The sequence below is a fragment of the Python bivittatus genome, unplaced genomic scaffold, assembly GCF_059951505.1.
Source record: "Python bivittatus isolate LINGU-HERP-01145 unplaced genomic scaffold, Pbiv_v1 ctg000350_np1212, whole genome shotgun sequence".
NCBI lineage: Eukaryota > Metazoa > Chordata > Lepidosauria > Squamata > Pythonidae > Python > Python bivittatus.
This window is the reverse complement of record NW_028277074.1, coordinates 21,567,818-21,595,157: the sequence shown is the minus strand read 5'-3', so window position 1 is coordinate 21,595,157 and position 27,340 is coordinate 21,567,818. Positions and strand designations below refer to the sequence as shown.

Sequence of the window (27,340 nt, the reverse complement as noted above, 5' to 3'; positions counted from 1 at the left end):
TAAATAGCGCTTGGAGAGATGAGAGGGCCAAGGGAAAGATATGTGCCACTATGAGCAATGTGAAGTAAAGGCAGATTCTGCCATAATCATGTTGGCCTTCTCCAATCTGGCACCTTCCCAACATACTGGGGTGCCACTTGCCAGAATAAATTATTCCTGAGAGCACCAAGTCAAGCCACTAGTTCCTGCAGAGGATAGAAAAACTGGAAGGTTGGCAGAAATTGAAAACTATCAACTTCCCTTTAAACATACTGTACTTTTCCCACTTTTCTCCAGACTATTGAAAACTAAAACTTTTGGAGTATCTTTCCTTTCATTCCTGCTTGATTTTCATTTTCTTTAAAGATGATGATGATGATGATGATGATGATGATGATGATGATGATGATGATGATGATTTTAGTTTTGCAAACCTTAGTTCCTTGAGCCTATATCTTGTATGTCAGTGGTGCCATTTTAGCTACATAAGCAGTCAGATAATTGTGTTCAATATTAATATAGTGTCTGCAGGCTGTGAGTGTCTGGATGGGGAAGTATAGGTTGTGCTCAACCCTGCCAAGACTGATTTTGGGTCTCTCAGATCTCAGAATTGGAGGATTTCCATCTTTGGTATAGACTTGGTGCATAATCTGAGGGTTCTCCTGGACTCACAGCTCCTGGCAGAAGAGCAGGTGGCAGCTGTGGCTGGGAGGGTGGGGGTAGCTTTGCACAACTGCACCCTGTGTGCCAGTTGCACACATTCTTGGCCCTGCTCATGGTCACTCACACCTTGGTCACCTCCTGATTGGACTATTGCAATGCACTCTACCTGGGTCTGCCCTTGAAAACCAATTGGAAACTTCAGTTGGTCTAGAATGCAGCAGTGCAGATAGTTATGGGAGCATCTCATTATACCCAAGTAACACTACTATTCCACAAGCTGCACTGGTTTCCAGTAGGCTTCCAGGTACAATTTAAGGTCTGGTTATCACCTTTAAAGCCCTATATGACATAGGAGCAGGTTACTTGAGGGACTGCCTTCTGCCAAGAATACCTGCCTGCCCCACATGCTCCCACAAGGGGGCATGGTCCAGGTTTCTTCTTTTAAATCTTGTTATCATATGGGACCCAGGAAGCGTGCCTTTTCTGTGGTTGCCCCTGTTTTCTGGAACAATCTCCCTCCCAATATATGGCAAGCCCCAACTCTGCTCACCTTTAGGAAAGTCATTAAGACCTGGTTCTTCCCCCAGGCATTAGGGGCCAGTTGAGTGAGAGTCCCCTTTTGCTTGTTCTGCTATATTGTTTGGTTGCCAATTTATATTTTGTATTTTATATTTCTGTATTGTATATGCTTAATGTTATACGGTGGGTTTGGGGGGGACGAGTATTTGTTTTTTATGCTGTACACCACCCAGACTCACACTGTTTGAGTTGGCTGGCCTTATAAATTAAATAAATAAATAGATCCTATAATATTATGGGCTGGCTTTGGTGGGAATATGTGATATACAGACAGACAGATAGCAGCTTAACAGTTACAAAGCATAATAGTTTTATACTGAAAGCCACAGAGAGGACCTTGGATAAATTATGCAGAGACAGTTACAACAGCATATACAAAAACATGTTTAAGCCCAGGAGACAAAGAAAACATGGAAGAAACTCAGACTGACACTGCCCTAACTCCCTGGGATTTAAGTGGGAGGGAATCTTGAAAATGCTTTCAAAATTATATTACTGTAGGCTGTATCAATTAATATTTCCAGTCAAATTTATGGAGTCAGTTTTCTGGTCAGGCCTACCTTGAAGTGCTAATATTTTGTAGCAACAGTGTAATTATCATGATGAACCTGTATATACATAAACATCTGTAGTATGAATAGACTAATGATAGATATAAATGTTATCTGGCAGGAGTGGCATGACTAGAGCTCCATGTTTTGATATATTACTTCTGCAATAGCAGAACAATAGCTTATTTTGAAAATATGGGAGAATAACTTCTGTTCTTCCCACATTTTCTAAAATAGGTCCTATCTTCACTGCAGCGCTTCCAGTGTTAAAATAATTGTTCTTGAAGTGTATTGCCAACCTCTGAAAGCTGGCTATGTAGTCTATATCGCATAATGTCACTCAATGGCATATTTTTCTCGCTGCCCAAAATATTACATAAAATCACAAGGTTACTAATGTTTCAACAACTTCAGCTTCAAATCTCATGAAATACCAGGTGAGAATACAAAAATCTTACTTGATCTTGTGTAAAATCACAGAAATTTCACAATTTGGTTTTCTCGGGAAATTTGGTCAATTTTAGTTTTTGTTTTGTTTTTGCTCATTTGTGTAGACTTGTCACTCACAGGCAGTGTGGCCCACAACTGGTCTATCTTAAAAAATTTCTAATGGGGTTTCATGTTAATCTGTTGCAGAGAAAATACACCTCAGTATTAATCAATGTATTACAGTGTATATTCCATCATTGAAAATTTATGCCATATGGCAGTACCACAAGTACTGCCATACTTTATTTATTTATTTGTTTGTTTGTTTGTTTATTTATTTTTCAAATTTGTCACCGTCCATCTCATTAAAAAACAACTCTGGGCGGTTTACAGAGATAAAATCAGTTAAAATACAACATAAACACAATCTTAAATAATAAATAAATTCAAAGAACGATAAGATTGGCAAATAGTTATGCCATATTGCAGTACCACAAGATTTTCTTACTTTTGCCTAATCTGAGTGAACTTTCGACAGCATATATTTAAGTGTTTATGAATTTCATTCAGAACTAATACCAAATGAATTGCTTTATAATCTTTATCTTTCAGAATTTTGTTGTTCTTCAATTTTTTTATATGAATGTACAATTTAGCTAGTTCTATTCTACCTCCTCAGGGAAAGTAACTGGGCTTGTTTTCTAATATATTTCATCCTGATTTGTTTTAGCTAATTAATACTAAGTGTAGAAATGTCCATACTAGCTTCTAAATCTGGAATTATGATTAAGGATGTGAGTTCTGTATTCTCAGGCATATTCGCACTTGCTTTATAAAAAACATTACAACTATAAATCTATTGACAACACCTGCAGTATTGATATTGGAAGGTCAGTGTAGTTAGTTTTGTAGAAAGATTTTTATTTATTCACTTTTTATTTTAAATTGCTAGCCTATCTTTCTGCTTATGTAAGCCCTCAAGGTATTTTACAACAATAACATAATGCCAAATATTATTATATTGTCTCATAGTCCATGAAAAGTTCATGGTTGTGGCTTGCATATTTTCTTTAAGCCTTTCTTCTGTTATAGAACAGTTCTTGCAGATAAAGTTAAGTTTGTTTTCATTTATGAAATACAGGTAAATCCCATATACTCTTATGATAAACTGTGGAACTTATTTATTTATTTAATTTCTATAGCCTCCCATCTCAACCAAGTGACTCTGGGTGGTGAAAAATTCTAAAACAATAAAAACAATTAAAAACAATACATATTCATGCTTTTCTTTCCATTCTTTCAAAGGCCTCCTTTTAAGCATTTGGGTTATAATATTCTAAGATTATGTAGAAAGTTCTGGGATTTATTCTGTGTGCTGTCACAAGAATTGTACAAAAATTCATTCTGACAAAAATGTCAGAAAAAGGCTAACAGATCCTCAAGAAAAAATTGAAATGAACTGTTTTCCTTTTTGTGTCTCACAGTGTGACTTGTTTATGAATATTTTTATTATTTGTATCTGGTTTTAATGTGCTTTTGTTTTCAACCTTGTCATTCCCAGCTCAGAGTCTATTTGGATTGGGGCAGGCTACAAATATAGTTTAATTAATTAATAACCAAAAATAGACAAAATTACAGAATAAAACCATGTAACCCCATCATATTCCTTATTTCTGGTACAAACTCACTCAGATGTTTTCAAGAGATTGTGTGGAGATTTCCATAGTGATCCAAATCTTAGATTTATTTTCAAATACAATGTCCTATACTGTTATCATTTGCAATTTCAGAGATATATCTGTACCGCTGTTCATAATGATATACCACTACAAGACTGAAAAAAAAATATTATTATTAGTTTTTTTCTCCTGCCTTTTTTTTTTTTTTAACATATTTTGGTCAATTCAGAGAGGCAAACATACCTAATACTCCTGCCTCCTATTTTCTCCACAACAACTCTGTGAGGTGGGTTGGTCTAAGAGAGAGTGACTGGTCCAAAGTCACCCAGCCGGCTTTCATGCCTAAGGGAGGCCTAGAACTCACAGTCTCCTGGTTTCTAGGCCAACACCTTAGCCACTACACCAAACTTATGCTTACTTCCCCCACCCCAAATGATATCCATACGTTGGTCTAATCTCTGATTAGAATATTTGTGAAGTTGTAGGTACCTGGCTCTGAACATGTGTCCTTTGAAATGTCCAGCTAGATTCACCAGGCATGAATTCATTCACTCACCTCTATACATGGAGACCCCTAGCTATCTCAGGCGGATATGATGTACATCTAGCATATATTAATTTAACCAAGGGTATAGAAGAGAAGGCTGCCCAATATATTTTGAAGAAAGAGAACTAAGGAAACGATCTGAGAAATAGATTAGTTTCCTACAGTTAAAACAACGAATCAGCGAAGAATATGCTTTTAGCATAAGAACACCCTGAGAGATAGAACACTGTTTAAAATATAGTAGTATAATGTCTATTTATCATTATAAGTGTGGGTAACCGTAAAACAGTTCACGCTCAGAGCATTGGGATTCATTTTTTCTCGGCTTGTCAGAGCCCTCATGCCATAATGTATGACGCAGCTCTACTATAGAAAAAGAAATCCTCAGAACCAAGTGCAAGTATAACTCTTTTCTCCTTTCAGTTCTTTCCAGCTTCTTTTGAGCGTCATCAGTTGGTGACCTGAAGCTTGATGCTGCTCTTCTTTTAGAAAAGTGGCATTTCTTTTGTTTCATATTTTCTCAGCTATTTTTAGTGATGATACATTGTTGGAGTTCTCTGAACTTGGTCTTGGGCTGCAGGCGTTTCACTGTTTTACTAGGTAACACAATCAGTGCACGAGCTGGGTTGGCTGGAGTAATAGATCCTTCTGTTTTGCCTGCTTTGCGTGGGCTTCAGTGGGATGGTTCTGCGGGTGAATGTTGTTTTGCAAGTGATCAATGCCTTGTCGGTGGTAAATTATTTATTTAGTTGTTAAGCAGTTCTAATCTGTGCAGCGATTGTTCCTGTGTGATTGGTGGCGCTGATAGCTGTGTGAGGGGAAGGCCTGTTGGGAGGGCACTGTCCTTTGCTGTGACTGCCGAACTGGTTGGGTTTTGGTTAAGAGGTTGATAAGGAAATGGCTGTAGTTTATCTGCAGGTTCCTGATTGCTGTGTGATGTTGTCTGTTGAGCTGATGTGCTTCTGTCAGGTCCTTAACTGTATTTTTTATAAGTCCATAGGAAAATTAAATCTATTTTCTGTTGATTTGCTGCTTAGTCAAAGTGTCATACTTCTAAGAATTCCCTTGCATTTTTCAGTCTGGTCTGATATCCTGCAAAGTTTTATGATTTGCCTGAAAAGAGTCTTTATGCAGCTCCTTTTGTTTGCTGTTGGGTTTCACTGTTGTCATTGAGGATTTGGTTTGTGTGGATTACTTTATGGTGGACTTGGGTCTGAAGTGTGCCATTGCATTTTCGACTAATGAGGAAGTCTAGAATGGATAATTTGTTGTTCTTTTATTTTTGTGAATTTGATTCTGTTTACCATATGATTGCTTAAATTATATGTGTTTTCTAATATTATTATTATCATTATTATTATTACTACTGCTATTACAAAGGTGTTGTCTACATAATGGATCCACATGTTGCACTGAATTAGCTGGAGGACTATAGTTTCTTGTGATGACATACTGCTTCTACCATGAGTCTGAGATTGGGGATCCCATCAAGTTCCCTTTGAGCTGAACATAGTTTTGCCTGCCAAACTAAAAGTATATGGTGAGGCATAGGTCTTTGAGTTTTATATGTGTTGATATTTTTATTTTTATCTGTTCCATTAGGTTGGTTACATTGTATCAGAGTGCTGCAAGTGTTTCATTGGGTATTTTGGGTCAGTTCAAGTGTGCAAAGTAATGCTATCAAAGGGTTTTTATTTACTCAGATAAAACATGGAGGGCAAATTTTTATAGGAATTTTTATGTTTCACTGAGAACAAACCTAACATAGCTTTTAATGTAATGATTGTAGCTACTGAAATACCTTATCAAGCGTGATGGTTTTTAACACAGTGTGTGTGATCTCCTAACCACCAGTCGTGGCCTGCTGTTCATTTCATGCTTACACTGAGGCAGAGAAGGAGATTTGTACAAAATGGAGAAAATATGAATGATATAATCTTGGGGTTTCATTCTAGTGCTGCTATGAAGTTGATCCATCACCCTCTCTTCTCAGGCACTTTGTTTCCTTCCCTGCTCAATTAGACTCAGCACAAGAGTTTGTTGCCACAGACATCCAATTTCCCAGATTTCATGTGTACTTCTAATCAAACAATAAAGTATCGTGTAACTCTGTATTCAAACAGATAGAAAAGAGGTTTCCCACTTCTTTAGGTTTTGGTTACCGTTAATCCTCAGTGCTTCCTAGATAGAGGAGTAGTTGAGACTCCAATCCGTTCTGGCTGACAAGATAACTGTTGGCCATTAGTAGACACCTGCACTTTCACTAACCCATCCCTCCCAGTTATTAGGGATAACTGTCACAATCCATATTCAACCAGCTAGAAATGTGGAAGTCATCAAGTTGGGAACGTCTGCTGTACTGCATGAACTTGTCTATTTGTTCAAAATAATTTATACCAAAGAGAACTGCTTATTCATTTATATTTTATTTATATATCAAATTTGTCACCACCCATCTTATTAAAAGCAGCTCTGTAGTGCATAGCAACAGGGTCCCCAGTAAATGTCCCTTGGTACCTTTCCTGCTTATTTTCCTCCTAGTGTTCATTTGAGGGAATATGTATGTTAAAGAGCATATGTGCGTAAATACAGACCTAGTATTCCCTAGTCAAAGCCTTGTTTAACTAAGAGTAAATATACAGTAGGGACGTCTTACCAGTATTATCTGTCCTTGAAATGGCTGCTTGTTATTTAGTTCAATATTTTAAACAAATGAAGGCATGAATGGAAGAACATTTACTATATTTCTCACAATTTCTTTAAATAGACTCCTGGGATTCTGTCCAAAGAACCAAAGATGTTTCCCCACAGCTGAATCAAGCCACAATCATTGACCTACATGCTTCTTCCACCTACAACATCCGCATGTATGCAAAAAATCGGATTGGCAAAAGTGAAGCCAGCAATGAGCTTACCATCACCACTGATGAAGCAGGTACTTTCTACATAGGCATTAATTCAATTTAATGCTAAATTTATTACTGGATGTGCACAATTGGGGCACTTTATCATGCCACGTATGGCAAGGAGTTGTATATTTATGATGCATTATGATATCAGTTAAACAGAAAATTTCTCAGTAGCCTGATATTGATACTTTTAAACTTAGGACTTTACCATTAGGTACTTAAACCAAGGTGGAAATATGAGTTCATATTTAATACTGGTTTGGATTTAAGCCATTTTGTAATGTTTTTTCTCCGTACTGTGAAACCACATTTCAACACACCATTGGTGAGGAAAATTTGTCTGTTAATTATCTAAGTATATAGTTGTGGACATTTATGTCCTCTGCATAATGGTATCATAACACAATAAGGAAATTATATTGTGTTGCTTGTATCCTAATGTCATTATGAAAATGATGTCATTTGGATAATGCTGTCATTATATAAATAACATAAATCACCACAGATATTGTAAAAGTAAGATGAAATTAATGTAAATTTAACTCTCTCAGCTGGACTATTTTGGAAGCAATCAATATATCTGCTATTTCAAGGGGATACAGGTAGTCCTCACCTTTTGACTACAACTCAGACCAGAATTTCTGTTACTAAGCAATGTGGTCGTAAAGTGAGACATCGTATGACTGCGTTGCTTAGTGATGACAATCCTGGCAGTCCCAGTTGCCATCATTAACCAAGAATCATGGGTTGTTAAGTGAGTACCCACCCCAATCCAAGCTGTTCCAGGCTTGGTCCCTCCCAGCCCCGAGCCTCAGTAAGGTAAGGGACTGCCTCCAACTCCCCTCACCCACCTATCTCCCGCCCCATCTCTGCCCTTTCGGCCACCCTGCACCCGGCCTTGTGGGGCAGCAAGCAGCCCCAGAACTGTGTTTGGGGCTGCTTGCCATGCTGCAGGAAGCTGCAGCCACCCCAGCCCAATCCCAGGCGCCGTCGACCTTACCACTCTGCACTCCAAGGCCCCTGCCGCCCTGTGCTCCCCCACTCCAGCTGACCTTCACCATCTTCTTGCTTCCACTGCTGATGAGGCATGCCTGGCCTGGCTGCAGGGCAGGGCTGGGGTGGCTTTGCGCTGCCAAAAAAAAAAAAAAAAAGTAAAAAGCAGTCCTAGAGCCACAGCATGCCAAAAAGCCCCTTTGCACCGCCCTCCTGGGCTGGGCTGCCTTTGTGCTGTGAAAAAAAAGAAAAGCATAAAGCAGCCCTCCCCAAAAGAAAAGTAAAAAGCAGCGCTGCAGCTCAGGGGCTGCTTTTTCCATAGCACAAAGCTGGCTCCAGCCCAGCCCAGCCTAGGAGGGCAGCGCAAAGGGGCTTTTTCACATGCTGTGTTTCTGGGGCTGCTTTGTGCTCCCCCCCCCCCAAAGCATGAAGTTCAGTCCCAGCTCAGCCCAACAGCAGGAGCAAGAAGACAATGAAGGTGAGCTGGGGCAGTGGAGCACAGGGCAGCAGGGGGTGAAAAGGATATAGATGTGGGGGAGATAGGCGGATGGGGGGAGTTGAAGCACCTTTGTGGTTGTATGTCCAGGCAGGCTGCCAAGTGCCCAAATTTTGATCATGTGACTGAGGGGGTGCTACAATGGCCATAACTTTGGGGACCGGTCATAAGTCCCTTCATTCAGCACCAGTAACTTTGAATGATTGCTGAATGAATGGTCGTAAGTCGAGGACTACCTGTAGATCTGTTTGGAAGTTTAGAACATTGCATAGAATATCTGCTTTAAATGGAGGTTCCATTAAATCAAGGCTTCATTGTATTATGTTTTAATGATTTGACTGAGAAGGTGACTTTAATTATCATATAATTAAAGCAGTGACAGCACCTTTCAGATAGAAGTAAATGGCAGAATTAAATCTGAAATTATTTTTTGAGTTCTTTCAACTCTTGACTCTAAGTGAAAAAGTGAATGGGGGATTTTGGGTGGGTGAGTCAGCCAAATTTTGATTAGAATTTGAGGCTCAAAGCTGACAAGATTTGATTCACATTAGTGATTCAAGATTTGAAGGTAACTTCATGTGTACTAATTCAAAATTTAAATTAATAAAAGATTTAATGTAGGCTAAGGGAGGATCAAAATGCTTGTACTGCTTCAGTTTTTGGCAGAATGGAATAAGAATAGCTGAGGGGTAGATCCTTTAATGGAGATTAGCCCTGCAAAGTTTCACCTGGATTTCTTCAAAGGGTTCAGTCTTCAAAGATGTTTTTAAATATTTCCTTCCACCTCATTTAAAGGCAAGCATGGCAGGAATAAGGAAAGGTTAGCACAGCAGCTTCCAAATTGTCTAAAAGAGAGTTGGTAGAGAAGTTCCATTAAAGCAATGGAGAAAATGCTATTCCAATTTAAAAATAAAACATTAACAAGCTGTTTAAAAATAAACTTAAGATTGCAGAGGCCACCACCATCTGACTGCTTGATTTACTAGAATGTAGGTTTGTTGACATCACTCATTCTGAGTGATCCTTTTTTGGGAATGTCACATTACATGCTGCTTGAGCACCATTTTGAAGAAGTCTGAGAACTCTGTATCATCACTATTCTCAATATAATACACAACAACAATTTAAAGAAATGGTTTGGATTACGGTAGTCTAACAGCAAACATACTCTCTCAGATAAACTTACACAGTGAAGACTGATTACTTAGTCCAAAAAAAAACCAAAAACAGATAAGAAAATAGGAATTATTGGTGGTATTGGGGAAAGGGAAAATAGGAGAGGCTGAAAGAGTTGAAGAATGCTACACAGGCAGGACATAGCAATTAACAGAGATAATAATTACAGGTCAGGCAAACAGGTTGAGATTTAGGGAAGAATATGGATAAAAGGGGATAGATAGGGGGAAAAGCAAGAGGTATAAAAAAGAGCAAACAAGATTTTAAAAAGCAGCAGAAAGACTTTGAATTTCTCTTTTCTCTCTTTTTCCGAATGAACCTGCCTAAACAAATTCACAGAAGCAACAGAGCAATGCTGCGATGCTCCCTCAAGCCCTCTGACAGGAGGATTTGGAGAGGAGAGAGGAGACAGAACTTAGGGGCTGGGTATTCATGTCAATATCAGAAAGTCTATCGTAGCACTCCAAGCTTCCCCCATCCTACCAACCTCAGTTTGGTCTATGACTGAAGAAAAACTAACCAAATGTTGGAGACTTGGAAAAGTCCTTCGCATCTCCAAATCACCTTCAAATCTCTCTGAATCAAATGAAATACTTCATTTCCTTTGATGTCTTGGAACTATCCAATTTGGAAATTTGATTCTAAGAGATAACTTTGTAGGCTCTGTTTCAAATTGCATCATCCCTTTGAACTTTCCCATGGCCCGAGCAGATGTTGCATTTTTTTTAAAGTGTGTGCTCAGCTGTAAGTTTCAGTATTAATGCTTCTTTTTAAAATGTATGTCATTTCCCATTGTTTTAAGGAAACAGTGATCTGCTTACTATGAAAGGGGATTATGAAGAACTATTGTTATATTTGGATAGGATAAGAGTCAAGCCAACCCCTATTGCATGTAAAAAAGTCAGCTAATGGGCAATGGAATTTTGTTTCATAACATAGCAAACTGCCTTAGACCAAGCCAGATCATTGATTTCTTTAGTGTTGCTATCAAGATTAATACCAGCAATTTGAATTGGACCTGGAAATGGACTTCAGCCATTTTGTATTAGTTTGTCTCTCTGTAGCCTCTGACTGTGCCTTAATTCCAGCTTACTCTGTTTCATTCAACACTTCTCTAGTTTCTAAGGGCTCATATTCCCCCTAACTGTGGCACAGACATGCCCCATATTTTTATGCCATGTCCTGATGTTACCTTCACGTCATCCCCAACCTACCATGGAGGCATGTTACATGTACATGTGTTACATGTGCTCCCAGGTTCAGCTTATGGTCACTTACTCACACGCTCACAGCCTCTTGAGGCATGCGGATTTTGTAAGACCCCCCCCCCATCCTTTCTACCTGCGTTTTCCAAATAGGTGTGGCTAGAGCAGGCAAGACACACAGCCCTGGTCAATAGCCAGGAAATAATTAGGGACACACACAAATCACTTTACACCAAACACTGAGGTACCACAGGTTCTTTGGAATACACGGAGACCCAGTGAATTTAAAGTAACAGCAAAACTTTACTGGTTACAATTTGGGGGTACATTTGCTCTTTCTCACTTGCACATACACATTCATCCACACTTTTCCCATGTCCTTCTCAACTAGGCTGCCAGGCACTAGCTAGAAAGACAGAAGCTACCAAGTCTGGATCCAAAGACGACTCAAGAAGTGGGTGGGCTTCAGGACCCCTTTTTATCCCCAAAAGTTCTTGCTTTGTTGATTAGCTGGGATTGAGGTCTTTCCATATGCTCAGGCCCAACTTTCTTTGTCTGGTTCAGGTGACATTTTTCCTTTCTTTCCTTAATGACTTATTTCCTTCTTATCTACTTCCCCAAAGGGATCTTTAGATAAGATTCCTGGCTTTTTGTCTTCTCTGCTTATGTTCCTGCTTCATCTTTAGTTCTAGCATCTTCAGTCTAGTCTCACAGCAGCTTAAAGATGCTTTTTGCTGTTTCAAACTAATGTTTTTCCTCTTCCCCTTCTCCATAACTTTTGCTGTGGATGCAATCTAACATGCTTTATCAGTGATGTGGTTGATAACATAGTCAGAGGTTTGGCTTTGCCCAGTTCCTCCTGGGTACTTTAGGCTGCTGTGGCATGTCCTTTAATGGCTGGGCTCTGCTGTCCATCGCCGTCTTAACCTGAGCTGCAGGAGAGCCCATGCATCTGGCTTTTGCAGAGGCAGCTGCCTACACAATGCTGATTGGCACTTTGGAAAGCACCAGTTAGAGATTGCTTAGGATCCTTATCTAAACATATTTAGCACTCTTTTGAAAAAGCATTAGACCTATGTTTTCAAAACAGAACTAGCTCTCTCTTCAGAAGGATAATATAAATTGGGAAAGTGAGCTGGGATATTTCAGGTTTGTGTTCTTGGATCTGTCATCAATTAAGGCATTATAGGTTTTCCAGTTAAGCTGACATGGGGGGTTTGCATGTCCATACTTTTTATTGATTCTGTTATTTGGGGTCTGGCACCATTATACCCACTCCTATGCCATTTCCTCTCCTCCAAAGGCTACTGCTGTGTGCTGCCAGCCATGGCCACACACTGTCATTTCCTTGCAACACTAATTTAGGACAGATCTCACTCATTATCGTCCTCTTTCATCACATCCCCATACTCTGTAGTCTGTGATTTATCAGCTGGGCTATTTTGAGATGTATTTTTAGCAGCAACATTTTGTGCTAATTCGTCACAGCAGCCAGATGAAAACTTGAGGGGCTGGCTTGTACCCAAGAGGGAATTGGCCACCTGAAACAAGGCTGCTGGACAGCAATCTGCCAATGTAATAGAGGAGGAGAACTAAGAGTGCTTCACCTCACTGATTGTCATGGAGTTGGCCCAAAGATGGGCACATTACAGTACTCAGTGAGATTCACTCTTAGTTGTTCTTTACCTGTACTCTAGACATCAATTCTGTCTCTTGATTTTTGGACATCCTCCCAAAACCACCTGGTCACCTGGATATCCACCAAGAGAGAAAGAGGCTGCTCAGGGCTGATTTCACCAAGAACCTGGCCACTGCCTCATTTATTTATTTATTATTTATTTTGAACATTTATATCACCAACTCAAACAATGGGACTCTAGGTGATGAACCATACTAGTGGCCAATCAGACCCTCACCACATTCACCCAACAAATTGTCAGTGAAATCCCCACATGTCTGCCAGAAATCAGCTAGGTCCATAAGGCACTTGGGCCAGAGCATCTGAAAGTGTCTGGCCCTACTGAGGCAAAGCATGGCTATCAATCACAACCAGACCAGAAGTGATCTGACCATGGCAACGGAAGAATGGTAATATCCTCCGTATCCAAATCACTTAACAAACTGCTCCAAGGGGAAGACTCGATCTTACCCATGACCACTTACATGTGGGAGAATTGAGATCACCTAGAACAAGTCAGTGATTGTAGCGGAAGCAGAATGTGCTGCAGAAGACAATCACAGCTATCTCTCCAGAAAGAAATATGCCAGGAGTCATAAAGACTTCTGTTGAAACAGAAAGGTATGTGAGAAATAATGAATGAAAAGTGGACAAAAACATGCTTCTATTGCTTTAGTCTCCTGCTAGCCCACTGGGGCACTCCTTGTATATATTCTGATGCAAAACATCTTTCAAGGAAGGTATATCTTTTTTGTAATACAGAATTGAATATATATTCTTACTTTTGGCATCACTTAGTAATACAAAAATTACCCCAGCTTTTAAATGATTGTGATGCTGTGATATGTAAAGAAAGGAATCAATTATGTTGTACCAATGATTTGTAATGGAGAAAGTAGTAATCCATTTCATGGAGTCAACCCATTGAAGAAGACTGGGAGACAGAACAAAGGATTTAAAATATCAGAAGGCAGTGTGACAGAATGGAGAGGTAAACATCTTCTGCCATCCTGTCATGTGAGCACCCAGAGCATACCAATTGTATTTGTGGATGATAACCTGAGTGTGGGAAATAGATGTTTCCCCTTATGGAAAGTTCCTGCTTGTCTCTCTTTAATATGCATATGCTTACAGAACATTTTGAATACTTTTTTTTTTGCTTAATTAAGTAGTCATATTTCCTGTTTTTCATTTAACTGAAAATTAATGTTCCAGAAGAATCAAATGATCTTAATTTAGAGATTAACTTCCCCACTAATAATGTACAACCTGAACTTGAAGCTTTCCATGCTGAATGAAAGGTCAATTATATAGAATCATAATCAAACAGTGCCGATTTATTCAGAGTAAAGCCAGGGATGGGGGAAATCCAAGCTTTCAGCTGAGTCACAATGTTTGTTGCCTTGGTATCAGCTGGGAATATATGCAAAGCACATGGAAGCATCGCCATTTATCCTTGTTTGTTTTAGTTTGCCACATTTACTGCAAGCATGTTAAATGAGTATAGATTCTCAAACATCTGAGAGAAGCCTGAGGCACAGAACATAATTAAGACTTTACAAAAGCAACATTGTGAAATATTAAACAAAAAATAAAAAGGGGAGGGCGGCGAAGGGACACTGCTGGCAGAGATGCACATTCCATATCATATACCATTGTGACTTCAGGCTACTGACATATTTTATTCAAAGAAAGCACATAAAAGGAATTCTTGCAGCAAAACGAGAATTATTGAATCCACAGTGTCCTTTCATTAATTTTTAGCCAAACTTGTACTGATTTCTGTACACCTTTCTAATAAATTCCAACATCCGCAACTCTGGAAAGCTTTGGCATCTAACCGAGTAAAGCAAAAGTTTTGTTTTAACCTTGCGGTAGAAGTACATGCTGCATAAATGGATATGCGTAGAGTTTTTTTATTTTATTGGCACGGAATGTTCTTATTTTCACGCCTGGAATGCTGTTTGTGTGTAAGAAATTTTATTCTTTCTATTTTCCATTACTGTATGATGATTCTTAAAAATAGAAGTAGAAATTCTGGATTGAGTTTTAAGAGATGTATGTTTAAGGAAATTTGAGAAAAGAAATATTCTTATCCTTTGGTCTCCCTATCATCAAAAAGGCCTAAAAAGCCTCTGCAAAGGGTTGGGGGAAGATTCCTGAGCAGTCAGAAAAATCCCTTCATGTGCATCTTTATATTAACTAAACGTGAGTGATTTTCTACTCTGAACAATTCTCCTGCACATAATTTGCAAGAGTCCATTATTTTCCAGACTGGTTATACTCTGTGTGAAGGTTTTTTGGGAGAAGAACATAAGAAACTTTCTGTGAGAGCCTGTTCTTGGAAAGTCACAAGCATATAGCCTGAAACTAGACTGGTTTGTTACTGGAACAACAAATAGGAACTCGCCTGCCGCTCCCTCACTGCCCCCCCCCCCAAAAGTGGCTTTTCTTGCCATATGTCAGCAAGAAAAAGAGACACAAATGTTTGAACTTTGATTTCACCATAAATATATAGCAGTCATTGGAATAGTTTCATAATGACTTCATAGCTTTTCTGTAATATCTATCTAAGGACACAGGCTATCTCCTTAACATAGCTTGTGTCCTTAGAAGTCTGTTTGTACCAGTTTCTTGCTTAGCTGGTCAACAGAAGCTTAATAAATTCCTTCCATGTACTTCTGTAAGTTATCTTGGAATCTAAGCCTTTGTATTTCAAGGTCAGCCTCCTCCCACCAGGAATGCCAGAAGCATGGATTTCAATTCCCAGATTTTTCAGCAATGAGCCTGATGACCAGGGAATTGGTCCAGACATCTGGAGGGTGTCAGATTGATTTTCCTGTTCTGTGTATTGTTATCATTTCTTAGCTAGTTTCTTTTAAATTAAGACTACAATCCTATAACCACTAGTTTGGAATTAGCTACACTGTAACCAGGGGGCATAATTTTCAGGTAAATGTGTACCAATTTGGGCTATATGACCAGTTTTCTTTGAATCATGATTGAATCTCCTGGAAAGATATCCATATGGGACTTCTAAACATTATGAAGAAATGAAATATAATAATATTTTTCAAATATTGTATGTTAGGTCCATAGGTACTGAGGGCAGAAGATTGTCTTTCTATGTAGTCCTACGCTGATGGTTAGATACTGTGGTACCATTCTTACACAGTGAAACAGGAGAACTGCATGCTACCTGTAACTGGATAGGCAAATGATAATGTTTCACAGTTAAGTGTGGTATTACTAAGTCTCACCTCCCTTAGATTCTGCATGGCTACAGAATGATAATAACTCTGGTATAGCCAGAACAATTGGAATTTAGTGAAATAGCCTTTCCGTGCCATCACAGGTTCATGCATATAAACTTTTATGGTTCCATTTTTATCAGAATCCAGTCAATCATTCTCTTGTACTAGGGGTGTAACTTTGCTATATTCAAGATCCCATTACTAGATATATTATTAACTCTGAACTTTTCACAGATGAGCTTTAATGATCTTTATGATATTTAAGATTAAATGACCTTGTACCAGAACAAATAAAACTATATATACATATACTGTATGTATGTTTGTTTGTTCTGGTACTAAATCATTTAATCTTAAATGCTAATAACTTCCTAACTAATTTCATTTCAGTTCTTATATTCATCAGTCTAAATATCTCTTTCTTACATTCCACTGGGTACATACTTCTGTTTTTATGCCTATAGATACAGTGGCCTCTCATCTAGTTTTAACCACACAATCAAGTTTGCCAGCAAAGCCAGGATTTGGATGTCTGCATTACAAAACTGTTAGGGCATTTGCCCCACTCCATGAAATTATCGTTGTACAAATCTTGAGTGCACGTATGGGCCCGTGCATCCTTCATGCATTTCTGTTGCCTTCCCAAAGCCTTACACATGTTGAGTGTTGGATTTATACAGCAGAAAGCATGTTCTATTAAATATAGTTCCATGCATTTTAAAACTATAGGAGATAAGGGTAATATAGTACACTGAGAACATCTTTAAATGGAAAACCTCCAATATCAGACATTTTCAGCATCTCAGCCAGGAGGAGGCTGCAGAAATGGCAACATGGATGTTTGGATGAAGATGGAGCTATTTGATTCATGTGCTTGGTTACCATTTTGCTGTTTTGCATAACAACAGCTTTGCAACTGCCCTTTGCTGTATACCAGCATTCTAGAAATTGGGAATGTTTTGTGATATGTTGTTTTATGGAGCACAAGAGAAAGACTAAGCATTTTAATTCATTTATTTGTTTTTTTACTAGCTCCTGATGGACCACCTCAGGATGTTCAGCTTGAGCCCATATCTTCACAAAGCATCAGGGTAACCTGGAAGGTAAATATCTGTCATCTTCCTTCCTTCCTTCCTTCCTTCCTTCCTTCCTTCCTTCCTTCCTTCCTTCCTTCCTTCCTTCCTTCATTAAAAGATTATATCCTCAAGCTTTATTGAGGGCCTACAAGGCTCAAAGTTTTAAAAAATCATAGTTTGATGAATTTATGCACACAATGTTTATGGCTAAATTTTCAAAAATTAACATGTAACTGAATGTAACTGCATGCTAAATTAAATTTACATGTAATTATATGTGTCTTTGCTTGTGCCATTTTGAATATCTTATCAGAAATACAACATGCACAACAGTTGTATTTTAAATGCACAGCAGTATATTAAAAGAAATGGAAGTTTAGCTTAATTCTCAATTTGTTCCATAATATGATAGCATTTTTAGAGAAATGTTACTGCAACTTTTGCATTATAATGCCAATACCCATGAACCATGCAATAATATTGAAAGGGTTACCATTACCACCTTCTGGGATTTTTTTTTTTCCAGTTTAGCAACAACCCTGGGCTTTCCTCTCACATCCAAATGCTAACCAGATCTAATCCTGCTTAGCTTTTTAAAATCAGCCATTGTCAGCTAGGTGCTATCATCTAATCTAGAAAAAAACCTTTGAGTGTACATTATACCTCATTCTTGGACAAACTGGAACAATGCCAGGCAGTAAAGATAATCAGAGGACAGAAAACAGAAACCTCTGAAGAAAAAGAGGAACCTGGTATGTTTAGCCCATAGAAAAGATGGTCATGGGGGAATGAACCCAAATAAGAACCCAAGACTTCTCTTGCATCTGTGTATATGGGTAGATATGAGTAGATCAATAGACAGGAATATACTAAGCGCAATATTTGAAGCATGGACTGTCCTACTTAAATAATAAAATCTGACTACCTACTCAAATATGCTGGATTGAAGAGTGCCATAACCTGTAGTGTAGTCTTTAACCAAGCTTGTTTTCTACAAAAAGGATATTAGATTAAATTAAAAGCCACATGTAAAAACATATTTTAAAACATTCTCCTGCCAGTATTTGTTATTTGTTGGAGTACCAGGGAGTTACTTAAGACTCTTAAATATTTAATTAATATATTTGATATTCAATGTCCCCCCTGCCATGATACGCCAATAAAAATGGGAAAAGTAATATGATCACAATGATTTTGATTTTTAAAACATATTATCCCGAATTAATAAAGTACCCACTGATAAATGTACTAGGGTCATCCTGCTGTTGTCCTGGTAGGATCTGTTCAGGTTATTACATCCATAAGTAAACTTCAGTGTTGTAGTAACTAAATAATTATCCAGTGCCATTATAAAAAGCCAAATATGCTGTTATAATATTTCTTGTGCCTCTGAAAAATAAGGATAGAGACCTTCTGAGGTTATCTGAAAGGAATTGCCTCTGTATCTAAGACAAAAAACGGTATGAGGAAAGCAGAGTTATTGTGTTTGTCCAAAATCTCAGATTTCTGTCATCATTTTCAGGGGGAAAAGGCTCACTTATAATTATTGGCAATTTATAGAAAATAGGTAGTAGGCTTTCATAATATTTAGCTTCCACTTTGCTATCCGCTAAATTTTAAGACATGCTGTTGAATTTATGAATAACTAAAATTCTGTAACTACTAGCAAAGCCTTATGCAACCATTACTGTTCCAAGTCAAATTGTTCACAGTAACAGCTGACATAGCTAAACACCTGTGACTTCTACTATGGCTAAGTAATGTCAAACTTGGTTAGTACGTGGAATGGATATTACAATGATATCCTAGAACTATATGCTACTCCGGGAAATTGAAAAACATCCTGGAAGAAAGTAATGGCAGCCATTTCCAAATTGTTGCCAAGAAAACAACATGAATGTATCCAAACAGTCCACATGTGTCAAGCTTGACTCAAAGGAATTTAAATTAAAATGTCATGTAAGTATCTCAGCTAATTTTATAAATGTTTGTGAATATATTGAAAAATGTTTGAAAGGAATGTAAAATCTTTTATAGCTTTCATAGTAATTATTTTGAGATTAAAAATTGTAGCTCTGCTCTCAATTTCTTTTCAGTGAAAAACTGCACTTGATTCATGGAAAAATGAGTTTATTATTTTTATCATCATCACCATCACAAAATTTCCCTGAAATTAGAATCTGAACTAGGAAAATAGAATTAATATTTTCACAGATAAGAGGGAAATGGCTGATAGTATCTAATACTTCCAGGTCAGGGGGAAACTGCCTTCTACGGTTACCATCAGGGAGCTGAGTGACCATTCAGTGACAGAATGATTTCTATCTACAACAGACAGTTTACAATAAAACCTACATTTGGACGTTTACAGTCTGGGGCTCAGGGACAGATTATTGCAATCACTGTTAATTATTATGGTTTTAGAGAGTTTCACTGCAATGATTGCTTCCATTATAAGGAGGGAAAAAGAGATTCCTACTTCTAATTTGTCTTCAGAAATGCTGCTGTTACATTTTTAATTCAAGTTATATTTAATTATTATCATAAACTTAGAGTTCAACCCAATACTTGCATTAGTAGTATGAACTTTGGGAGACGAAATTTTTCTTAGCATTTAAGTTATTATGGTCATGTTTTATTATGTTGGAATCGTAAACAACATCTGATTTCTTTAGGCTCCAAAGAAGCATTTGCAAAATGGAATTATTCGCGGTTATCAGATTGGCTACCGGGAATACAGCGCAGGAGGCAATTTCCAGTTCAACATCATCAGTATTGATACTACTGGAGACAGTGAAATTTACACCTTAGATAATCTTAAAAAATTCACACAATATGGCATGGTTGTGCAAGCATGTAATCGAGCTGGAATAGGACCATCTTCTCAAGAAATTATCACCACTACTCTTGAGGATGGTGGGTACTAAACTTAAAAACATCATTTTTATCACATTGAGGATGCATGGAGTTGATCCATTATTTTATATTTTTAGAAAATAGATTTGCATTTAAGTGTCAGTGTATGTTGTATAATCTGGCATTAGCTATTGGGGAAAAAACTGTTAATAAAATTATTTTGGGTACAGCTAGATCTCTATCCACCACTTTTGGGGTACTATTTCTATCTCTTCCCAAATTGCTCCCTAGGGATAAACTGCTTGTGAATATATCTGAGGAAACAGTATAATTTTTGATGATATATTTTTACTGAATGCAGTAACAAATGTTGTGGTCCTAATTATGCTGTACTGCTTGGATTTCTGAATTTGGAACAGTGTTTTTTTTTTCCTTTGCTCTTTTCCATGTTGGAAATAGAAGGAATCTGAGTGTACTCAACAACCTGCTACTACTGTATAAAGAATCTTGGGAATTTTCTGAGTTTTACAAGATGTCCATCAAGCTAAAATCAGTAAACAAATGACTAGTTTTTGCACAAATCTGAAATGCTTTGTGTCAGCTCAAGAGTTTTGTAGGTTACATAGTGTTCTCATTCATGGGCTCCCAAATCAGACTGTAAAAGAGGACATGGAGGAACAATGGTTAATCTATCGTGTCTTGCCATGTTCCTGAGTTAGATTTCCTCAGCTTCAAGTGTAATTTGGCCATAGGAAAAAAAAAAAAATACTCTGCTTGCATGTCTCTAGCTCCCATCCTACCTTTGTACATAGGATAAATAAAGGGATCAGGACATAGATCTATTTAAAAAAAAAAAAGTGTGAGCGCAAAGAGCTGAGGGGAGAATCTACTCATATTTCCTCCACCTGCTAGAATCTAGTGTTTGTGAAGGAGGGGGATAATGTATGTATTTCCAGCATCTTGCCTTGTTGAGGTACAAGGCATAGCAAGAAAATGTGCACTAGCTTTTAATAAGAACTGACATTTCTTAAGAAAGACAAAAGTACATTATACCTCAGCTTGCTCCAAGCTGGCTGAGAATTATACAAGATGAACTCATCTGAAGGGCACTGTTTGGAAAAGACACATATGCATATGTGTTTTGAGTTTATTGAGATCAAGTTGTCCAGAGCGGCAGAAGAGAGCCCTCTTGTGGCTATATTCCATCAACAAAGAAAAGTATGGAAAATAATGTCCTATTATTAGGACTTTCTTGTGGGGGAGATTCTCAAATTTTTATGTGGTTAGAACACTCTTAAAATAATTACCAAGAAATATCATATGAGATGAAATTCTTACGTATATGAATTAAATAACAAAAAGTGTTTGTATTTGAGTGCTTATTTAAGTATCTTTAAAGAGCCTTACCTAATACTGTGCTCTTTGTGTTTTCAAGTCGCTCTAATACGGTTGAGAGAGATTCTTGGCAGTCTGTCTTATTGCTACTGTTTGAAGCTCAGCATCTTGTAGAAAGAGATTATTTTAGGTTGCAAAGATTTACAGGTGTTGGCATTGTTCCAGCTGAGAGATTACTTACATATATAGTAGGGATTCCCTACTGCTGACTCTGAAGAAAGAGAAGAAAAGACCAGCTTCTCATGAATCTTATTCTCAGCCTTTAGTGATGGAGGCCCTGTGCCTTTGGCTACAGGCATTGTTTTGATAGCTCTGAGCTCTTTTTGATTGTTGTTATAGAAAATTAAAAGCTTAGTTCCTATTAATAGTTAATATATTGGTGATATTTTCTATGTCTTGATCAATTTGTAAAGTAACCATTGAAATATCCTTGAAATATTAAGAACTCCAGTTTAGAAAGCTGGGCTTCCAAAATTATCCACTCTGTATATAGAAAAAGAAAAAAATGTGGATAACAAAAGAGCATCTTAGGAGGTCATCTAAAGTTTGAGTTACACTTCTGAACATATCTTATAGGGAGCATAACTGGATTCGCTTCTTTCTCTAGTATATTATTTTATTTTTGTATACAAATTTATATCCCGCCCTTCTAATCCATGTCATTTAGGGCAACAAGAATTACAGAGTGCACCATTTCCAGCTTGTCTACACTGTGTTACATGAGTATTCTAAAAATAATCTTATCACTCTGTCCTAAAAGGCTTATTGAAGAAATGTCAAAGATAATTTGTACATACTATTTTTATAGCATTCATAGTCCAAACCTATTACTGTCAAATTTCAGTTCCTAGTTCCCCTCCGGAGAATGTCCAAGCCATTGCTACATCACCAGAAACCATCTCTATCACCTGGTCTACACTCGCCAAAGATGCCCTCAATGGAATTCTACAGGGATTTAGGGTTATATACTGGGCTAATCTTTTGGATGGAGGTAAGTAGTTTTACCCCTCAAGATTAGAATTTTATTAATAATACTTTCCAGGATGAAAGAGTTCTTCCCATTTCTACTGCAGAATCAGCCTGTCCTTCGTTTCTACAAATCATTTAATCTTTTAGGAACTGAAAATGATTTCATGTACTGTATTATTCAGTTGCCACTATGAATGTGTGCTCTCTCTCCCAAACAAATGTATGCTATATATTATGTAATTGTATTAAGATATTTTTGTGTGGCATTTTACTATTGCAGGCATGTACTTCTACGAATTGGCAAAATGCCATTGTTAAAAATCTTAAGGTAGCTATTTAGCTATACATACAATAATATCAATATTGCATTTTTGCAGGATCTTAAAATGTGCCTATGTACATAGGAATTAATAATTTAGAAACAGGGAACAGAATAGTTAAGAATTCTTAATATATAGTTCCATTTCATAAGCAAGAACCTGAACATTCTGAAATTTGGGAGGAAATTCAAATCAGTAGAATACTAGAAGCATCTCTGATATTTTGTAATGCAACCCAACCATAGGAGCATCTAATAAATCGTTGAAGAAGTTGCTAGTGATCAAGAGTAACAAGAATCCTCTTTAGGTAGTTGCTCATAGTGTCATCTTTTGATACTTATTGGAAATGGAATGTGTGAGTTAGGCTGCAATGCTCATTTTGTTCACCATATTGACCTCACAGGGACTGAATTCCTATTGAACTTATATAAGATATACTATAAATAAATTGTGAAGAAGCAACCCTAATTTTCAAATCAAACTAGCAGGCAAGAGCTAGAGGAAGATAGAGAAGGTCCCCCTGCTGTTAAAAAGAACCTCTGCAGGGACGACTGTCCAGGTTGGCAATCCCAGTTTTATCTGGGAAGACTACTGCCTGTGCACCATTATTCTTGGTTAGCTAATCAAGTTATTTACCTTAGTATATATAAAAAAGGTAAGTTGAAGCTGTTCCTGCCACTGAAACAGGGCAAGATGAAAGGATTCACTGGATCCAAAGCTTTCAGTTTCCCACAAAAGAAACCAAGATCCATCTTCTCTGTTACATCAATCTGAAGCACTAGCCATCCCTGCCGTTGCCCAGGCAGCAGGAGCTGATAGGGCTCTGGATGAACAGCCGGTCTGATATTGTACTTCCAGCCCACCCCTTCACATACTTTGTCTTGCAACAAAAAGGATGTTCATAACCATTTTTCTAATGGCACACTACATATTTCGATTATTTAGCTTCTTTTCAGAAATTAAGAACTAAAATTAATAAATTAAAATGTGGGTTCCAATCATTTTCTAATCCCAATGTCTTAATAGTATATTTTAAACAATAAACAGTGGGCGAAAAATGGCACATCAGGAGCTTCAAATCTTTGACATGTTTATTTTTATCTACAAGACAATTGCAAATGCTTGATTAAATGCACAGCATGGGAATTTAATATGTTCATTTAATAAGCATAATAACTTTGTCCCTGTGCTGGTTACAAGTTTTACTTGCCTGTTCTCATAGCAATATAACTACCGCTTATTGGGAGAAGAATCCTACTGTCACTAACTCAAATTAATTCTCTGTTCTATAGAGCTGGGAGAAATTAAAAATGTCACCACTGTACAGCCATCATTAGAGCTTGATGGTTTGGAAAAGTACACCAACTATAGCATCCAGGTGTTGGCATTCACGCGAGCTGGAGATGGGGTCAGGAGCGAGCAGATTTTCACACGCACAAAGGAGGATGGTAAGACCCAAAATATTCCTAATAGGAATGTTGAAATGGAACACTGTTATTAGATTTTGCCCAGGTTGTCACTTTTTTCTGTAAATGCACCTTCAGTGAAATACTATACAAAAATGAAGGCTCTGACTAAAGGTAATCATTTTGACTTAGATATTTTTCTATGGGAACTTGGTCTCTTGTGAAGTATACCTTTAGGTGGGGGTAAGATTGCCTCCTTAGAGCAGCCTATCAGAGTTTGTCATCACTTCTCCCCATTGACCAATTCTCCAGGATGATGGATGTTGTCATAAAAATAGAGAGTGAAATGCCCCTAACTCATTATAAACTACTAATTAGTGACCTTTGTTTATAGCAGTTTCTATCTGAATCTTAGGGGCTAATTTGTTATGACGGTTTGGATATAATTCTTCCTGTGATGTTTCTGAACTTGAACTTAGATGTGCTTTGAATGAAGTACAGTATAACTTTCCATGGGCATTGCTTCTGGAGTTTCTGTGTTTTGGGCACAGTAGAATCTTTTCCTTATAAAATGGTAAAAAGAAATATATATTCTGGTATTCATACAATGAATACAAATCCAGGAGATAAGGAAGAGTACCAGTACGTGTTTGTGTTTCTTATCATTCTCAGTATTGTCTTTTAGAAATCATAAGTTAACTATGGCTCTGTTTATATAAAATTAAGTTCTGACTGTGATAACAATAAAAAGATTCTTTTTAAGATTTGCATGTTTGCTCTTTCTTCACTGAAGTCATCAGGGAAAAATATTGTTTCCGTTTACAATATTGTGAATATTGTAGCAAAAATTATGTTCTTTTTTTATATATTCATTTTATTCCATTTGCTTGGGTTCCTTCTAAACTATAAATAGAGTTATTTATTTATGGAGTTATTTATAGAATTATTTTTCCGTCTAAGGATTTATTTCACTGATCATTAAAATTTAAACACAGTCATTTTCTCTCCATCCTCGAGGCTTAAATTGCATTTTCACAGGCTGTTGTATGTGACGGCATGGGAGCTGAATTATTGCATTCATTAGAAATAATACATTGTAAAACCTTAATTAAAACAATGAATCTGTGTCCCTTAATAGACAGACCCGTTGAACTAGATCCATGGCTGCTGCAAAATTAGTATGGTCTAGAAAATGGTACTAGTTTGAACTAATTGAATCTTTTTTCTTCCTATTTGATGAAACTTGGTTCAACATTTTATTTGTGTGTGTGTGTGTAACAGTACTTCAGCTGCTTTGTCACAGCATATTACCCACTCTTATCTCAGTATATTACCCACATGTATTTCAGTCTTGAGCCCCACTAAAAATACCGGTAGGTAGTAAAAGCTCTTCTGACTTCACCAAGCTACTTAGGCACAATGAGAATCAATGGGTAGAGCTGTTCTCAGTGTAGGAAACAATGGATGCTATCCTACGCGGATTAGAAGTATAGTTCTTTGCCTGCCATACCTTACCTGGATTCTGGGTTTTATACCTTTTTGGCCATACTCACTTTGCCTCCTCGCACTTCTAGTTCTTTCCTTCCATTCCTTCCCCTCTCCTTCTACCTGATTTTTAGCAGTTCATCTAAATATTAACTCCTAGACTCCAGGTTGTCTTAAGAGAAAGGACAATTATATTCTGCTTCTAACTTATTTTCTGCATCCTGCAATTTAACAATATGACATTTCCTGACTTGCTTCCCTAACTTGAGTCAGCTTTCCTGAAAAAAGGTTTCTCTGTGTGTGTGTGCGTTTGTGTGTCAGAGAGAGAGAGAGTTCAGAGCAAAATGTAGCTACTTAATTCTTCACTGAGATTTGACAATGTGTGCATTATTTGATAAATTCGTACATATGTACTGCAGTGGCTCCCCTTCCATGTCCAACCATATTTAAAAATGCTTAATGTGCTCTGGGTGGGACCTGGAGACTTCATTTCTAATGTTAGCTTTCCCTTCTTGGTGGAATATGCTTCTACATGTGTAGGTCAGGGCGCCCAACTGTTATTAAGTTTCTCCCCTTTGTTTCAGTCTCCTACGTCACTGTCTAAAAAGCTATCTCTGAGGATTGGGGAGTCCTCCAGAACAGAATGTAATATGAAATGCTGTAGCAATTGGGAACAACCCATACAAATCTGGTGCTGTGGCTCAAGCAAATGAAAGTGTTTTTCATGAATCCAAGGCCATTGCTTGGACACTCCCATGATCCATAGCTTCCTTGCAGTTGAGAAAAGTGGCACTGAGAAAAGTGCTGCTTTGATTGCACAATTTATAAGGGATCTTTTCCTGATAAAGACTTATGAGCTGTGGATAGATACTGTATATTTCTGGTGCCAGGCAAAGATGTGCCTGTTTTCACTGTTGTGTTCATTTTTCAGTCTGGTTTTATATTTTTGTTTAATGTGATTTCTGTAAGTTGCTTTTGAGAATGTTTCTGCATTAAAGGGTATGTTATACATGTACCAAATAATGTCTAGGAGGCAATTTTGGGAGCGAAGGTGCCTTGTGTAGTTGGCTTATGGAGTGGTACTGCTTCCTCATTCTGTTGGGGGAAAAGCCTTTGTACATGTATAGGAGCATTCCTGAGAGCCAGAATCTAACCTAAGCAAGTAGGAGTGAAGCAGGTTTGCAAGAGAAAGGAGATTTATTTAAGGAGATAGGTGATAGTGACAGGCAAGCCTAGCAGCTAGCTAACTACACTCATCAGGAGGTGAGTTGGAGAATAAGAGCTCCCTGCATGTGTGCCTGGAACAAAGGCAGGAGGAAGTGACCTTGAGATTAACCATCTCATAGACAGAGAGCAGACAAAGTGATATACAAAGAGAGGACACAGAGTTAAATATCTATCTACAGCCTTCTGCCTCTTGTGGTCAGTAAGCCATGAGGTGCTAAAGAGTTAATGGCATTCCAGTCACATGTCCAACCCTCTTTCTCTCCAAGAAAGAAGAAACATGGTTTCATAAACCACTAAAGAACAGAGGGATTCTCCAGTTATGGTAGAAACATTTTTGAACAATCCCAACCGCTTTATGCATCCTGTGTAAAAGACTCTCTCAAATAGTGCAGGTTTCTCTCAATTTTTTCCTGTTGAAAGTATTTTGATCACTAGCAACACCACTTTAAGATTCAAGAGGCAAACCTT

The 27,340-nt window shown here is 37.7% G+C and overlaps 1 protein-coding gene across 1 annotated transcript in view; it reads left to right on the top strand.

Moving 5' to 3' along the window:
* DSCAM (DS cell adhesion molecule) overlaps positions 1–27,340 on the top strand; it is a 355,545-nt gene that overhangs the window by 244,180 nt on the left and 84,025 nt on the right. The window contains exons 16-20 of the mRNA XM_088144695.1: positions 7,195–7,362; positions 17,171–17,241; positions 19,890–20,130; positions 22,310–22,456; positions 24,047–24,202. Coding sequence (XP_088000821.1) covers positions 7,195–7,362; positions 17,171–17,241; positions 19,890–20,130; positions 22,310–22,456; positions 24,047–24,202 — 783 coding nt within the window. The remainder of the gene's footprint in view (positions 1–7,194; positions 7,363–17,170; positions 17,242–19,889; positions 20,131–22,309; positions 22,457–24,046; positions 24,203–27,340) is intronic.